This window comes from Gavialis gangeticus, unplaced genomic scaffold (genome assembly GCF_001723915.1).
Source record: "Gavialis gangeticus isolate Ggan-Ray unplaced genomic scaffold, GavGan_comp1, whole genome shotgun sequence".
NCBI lineage: Eukaryota > Metazoa > Chordata > Crocodylia > Gavialidae > Gavialis > Gavialis gangeticus.
In genome coordinates, this window is record NW_017728998.1 from 48,487,156 (window position 1) to 48,492,165 (window position 5,010).

Consider the following 5,010-nt stretch of genomic DNA (forward strand, 5'->3'; position numbering starts at 1 on the left):
AGTGGATATGAAAATCTCCGTTTCCCCTATGGCATGGGTGTCTCCGAGGTAGAAGGCAGGGGTTATTCTCCATGCCATTGATTTGGCTTCCTGCATCTCCCAGACCCTTTCCATAGCTTTTGCAAGCAACTGGAGAAATACAATATCATTTTGAAAGCACATGCTGTGCTTTCCCGGTACCTGGGGACAGCATTCAATAATAGGTATTTTGGTTGCAGCACGACTCCCATCGCAGCCCCTCTGCCAGAAGCCTGTCAAGCAGCTGCTCTGTCTAAACTGTACCCTGCTCAACAGTGTCCCCACCATCCCTTCTGGGATCTTGTATTTCTCACCTCCCTCTGTGACACTTATCCAAGAGCGTATCCTTCACCCCTGATCCCCCACCCAAAGCCCCTGCCCTCCAGCCCAGGCTCTGTGGCTATCAGCAGGAAGCTTCCCTGTGTGGCCCCTCTGTGCGCTATCGCTTTGGGTTGAGCACGCTGTGCTCCCGGCCCTGCTGCTCTCCCCTGGGCCCTCCAGGGCACAGCGTGTGCAACCTGGAGTGGTAGCACACAGAGGGGCTGCACAGGGAAGCTGCCTGCTGCAGCAAACTCCATGCTGCTGGGTCACACTTTCCCTGTGTGCACAAGAGCAGCATGGGCAGCATGCAGGGTTGTGCCCCTTGCTGCTACCCCAGCCTGCAGGGGAAGTGTGGCTAGGGCAGCAGGGAGCTTGGAGCAGCAGACAGCTTTCTGTGCCCCCCTGCTGTGCCCTGCCACACCAGGTTCCACATGCTGTTCTGCAGAAGTGGTGGCGAGGGCAGCATGGCAGGGAGCATCACCTATATCTGCTGCCTCTCTGAAGCCTGGGGCTGGGAGGCAGCTGGGGCTGGGGCCAAGGCGGGGAGGCAGCAGCTGTTTGCAGCCAGCCCAGGTTCTGGGTAGTGGCTGACAGCCACAGAGCCCGGGCTGCTTGTAGCAGGGCTTCTGTCCTCCCAGCCAGCTGCCCTGCCACCTCAGCCCCAGCTGTCTTCCGGCCCCAAGCTCTGGGAAAACAGCAGGTGCCAGCAGTATGCCCATTGGGACTGGGGCCGGGATGCAGCAGCTGTTTGTAGCCTTCTGGGGTAGCTGCTGCCAGCCATGGTGTCCGGGCTGCTCCCAGCAGGGCCTGCAGCCTGCCAGCCACCAGCTGAGAGCAGCCCAGGCTCCCGGCTGGCAGCAGCTACCTAGAGCCAGGGCTGGCTAAAGCCCGGAGGCTGCAAACAACTGCTGCCTCCCCACCCCAGCCCCGGCCCTGGCCCCGGCTCCAATGTGTGCCAAGGAAAATGGCCTCACATGCCATGCTCAGCACACATGCTGGAGGTTGCCGACCCATGCTAAGTTTTTGTCTTCCATTATATCTAATGGTAGTGAACTCCATAGACTAACCTATGAGTTGTTTTCCTGTTATTCAGTTTATATCAGCTGCCAAGCAGTTTCACTGAACACCACCTTCTCCTTGATTTATGAGAAAGGGTGACTATTAGGTCCCAACTTGCCTTCTCTTTGTTTACCATTCATTGGCCAGTGTACTTTTATCATCTGCAGCTAGATGGAGGGAGGCAAAGAAGACTGGCAACTTCCCAATGCAGACAGACCTCTTCTGCTACAAGCACTATCTCCGTAGAGGACATGTTGACATGGTGTATGATACTGACCCAAACTTCCCTGGGGCAACATATCGTATTACAATGGAATATGGCAAAATCATTTTTGCTGAGTCCAGAACCTTAGGTTGTCAGTTTGGACAGGCTGGGATATTTTTTGTTTTAAAACATTCATCCAGCTTTATTTCAAATACATCTTAAACTGTAACATCTTCTGCCTTTAATGATTAGTACAACTACTGCACTACTTCTAGGAAACTGTCATCTGAAGATTTGATTGATCCACGGATACTTAAATAAATTTCTTTTACCGTAACATCACGTGTCTCATTTGAGCAGCATTCTCCTTTCTGGTTTTCCCTCTCAAACTTGCTGATCTGCAAATAAACACAATACTTACAGGCTTCTGAAACACCATCCTAAGGTGCTTTAGAATTTAACAGCTGTTTAATATTCCAGATAAATCGTTGGACACATCATGTAGACAGAAGAAATTAAGTTTTGTTGGAAGCAGTCAGACATCCTGAGGCTAAACAATATTCAAGATGATGATGGCTCACTAGAGATTAAAACATTAGCAAAACTACATTGCACAGCATGTGATGAAAGGTGCTTCCTACAGGGGCATTATCAGAATAATCACTGAAGAAAAATGAAGGTACACAGGTTGTATCTGTACTGCTTCCCTCGGGCTCCCAAATGTACCACCAAATAGCCCAGATTTGCCCATCAGCTTCTGCTCTTCACATCAAACCTGGAAATGGGGCAGTGAAGCTGCCCTAAAGATGCCATCTGATGTCACTCTCATCAGCTCATTGTATAACTGAGAGGAGAGCACAGTGCAGTGTCATTGCCTTGTTTTCAAGTTTGGTCTGTGCTCATCTCAGGGCTGTGCTCCACAATGGTGCCCACAGGAGTGCTGGGGAAGGTACATAGGCAAACCAATAGTTGATTTGGTATTTACTTAGAGTAAGTTAATGCTGACCCCACATATTTGCATAAGAAGGAAAAGAGGCAGCAAAGCATGATAAAAATGTCTCCCAAAACTTATTCATGCTTCCAAATCTCTAAGCCTTGTTCTCATCTGCCTTGCAGCATGCACAGTCATTTCCTCCTACACCAGATGCTATTACTATGTTTGACTAGCATTTTATATTCTCCTTGTGTAAGTGCTAATGACTACATAAGATGCAGGACACTGAGAAATCCAGGCCCATTTCTGGAGCTAGTGTTCACCAATGTCCAGTGGAGAACATCGTTTGAATCAGAATTACCTTAAAAACTCAAAATGCCAAAAGCAGTTTCTTACCTTGGGACTTTTTCAGGATGGCCAGAAAATAATATGATTATAGTGTCCCCCCTGCAAGAGACAACAAAACATTCAATGGAAGGCAAATAAACTCAGCTAAATTCCCACTGATTTCAATGGGGTGGAATGAAGCCCTATAATGGTGGTTCTCAACCTCTTTAGGTGCAAGGTAGACCTCGGAAAATACCAGCTCTTAGCTTTCACTCGTTATTTGACTACAGAAAAATATGATAGCAATACTGCTGTTGCAAAGAACTCAGAAAGACCACAACAGGTCAGAAGGTTTTTGACATTATGGATTTTTATCTGAAATCTCTGCGTTTATTTCATTAATCATCCATAGGTGTTTGCATACCTAACGGTAATAATATTACACAGAATCCCACAATGCCCCGGTTGAAAATCACTGACATAGAAGCACACTGCTCTCAAAGCTCTTTGGCAAATGAGCCAAAAGGGCCTACAGCAGGGGTATTTTATTTTATTGCTTTTCAGATGGGTCAATGAAATCCATAACACTGGGATTAAGCTTGAGCAAATTTCTTAGTGGGGTTCCTCTTTCCTTGACACATTTCTTATAAAAATACGACCTTTTTCTACCCGTTGATCCCAAATGCTGCAACCTCCTGCAATGATTTGGGCCTTACCTATAGACAGCAGTGGTAGTTGGGTCTTAGTGCCAGCAAATTTTGGGCCTCTGTTGAATCACTCCAGTCCACTACCAGAAAAAGTTGCTGACTGCTGCTACAGAGCACTCTCAGACTGAATTGTCTCATTTGTGAGACAAGCTGTCAAAAGGTGCTGTAGGTTGGAACGTGCAGGTTGGAACAGGAGTGGTAGGAAGGACAAATTTGGAGGGGGACACTAGGAAGCCCCAGGAAGCTCTGTGTGCTCAGACAGTGTGTGGCAGCACTGACACAATGGACCACATGGCTGAAATCAGCATCACTACAGCTCAAATGGAGTCCCTTTTGTTTTTGAAAAGGTGCATGAAATGAGTACTACAATAATTCAGTGTCACATGCATTTTTCAAAGAGAAACTCAGAAAAAAAGGCTAAGTGTATGCAACATGACTGTTTAGAATTACACCAGGGATTCATTTGGTTCATTAAGTTTATACATCAACATAAACCCATGGGAAGATCTGTGATTTCAATTCACCACTTACTTCTAATATCTTGGCCATATTCAAATATCAAACCCCTAGTTTAAAGGTGCATCAACTATACAGCAATGTAAACCATTTCTTCCTCAGTCAGCCAAAGTAATAAGCAGCTCTTTTAGAGCCACAAGTAAACTCAAGAATCTCACAGTTTAACTGTTAACCATCTTGGAGTTGCATATCATTACAACCTTCTAAAACAATGTATGATCCAAAGAGTTAAAAGAGCATGTATAAATAAATGCAAGCAACGAGTCCACATACATAGAGTATCTGATTTTAACTTCATTTTTCAAACAGGGGATAAGAGGAGTGGGTAAACTCATCTGCACTGCTCTTCATTAAAAAGCAACTAAATTAGAAAGAGAATGCAGTTTGTAAAGTAAACACTTAAAGAAATAAAAAAGTATTTCCATAATGGCTTTCATTTTCCAGTACCTGACATGCAGTTCAGTAACATTTGGACACACGATGGCTCTCTTTGCCAAAACAAGAACAGCCTCTGTCGAAATATCATTGTGGCTTAAACTGTGGATAACAGAGCATCAAAACATCAGCTGCTTGCATCTAATAGTAAGTCCCTTTATTTTGTATATGACCACTTCTCTACATCCTGTGCATGCATGCATGCATGTGCAAGTGTGTGGGCATGTGCAACTGTGCGGGCATGCACGCACGTGCGCGCGCACCCCCCATGGAATAATTAGCACTTCTGAGTGGTAGTGCCAATTAGCCCATGCTAATTAACCTCATCCATGAGTGCTATGTATTGGCCAATTAACATGGCACATTGAGCTAATAATTAGTTCATTCAGCAGTGCTAATGAAACTTCCTGAATAGAAGTGGTTACCTTATTTTGGCTTAGGAGGCAGCCTGCTTGGCTGTGTCATAGCCAGTTTACCATGCAGACATG

General features: G+C 45.9%; 1 protein-coding gene across 1 annotated transcript in view; it reads right to left on the minus strand.

The window, feature by feature from the left end:
* The window catches only part of NLRC5 (NLR family CARD domain containing 5), a 127,859-nt gene that overhangs the window by 87,737 nt on the left and 35,112 nt on the right, over window positions 1–5,010 (minus strand). The window contains exons 8-10 of the mRNA XM_019505888.1: window positions 4,535–4,624; window positions 2,934–2,984; window positions 1,936–2,001 (exon numbers count right to left, since the gene is read on the minus strand). Coding sequence (XP_019361433.1) covers window positions 1,936–2,001; window positions 2,934–2,984; window positions 4,535–4,624 — 207 coding nt within the window. The remainder of the gene's footprint in view (window positions 1–1,935; window positions 2,002–2,933; window positions 2,985–4,534; window positions 4,625–5,010) is intronic.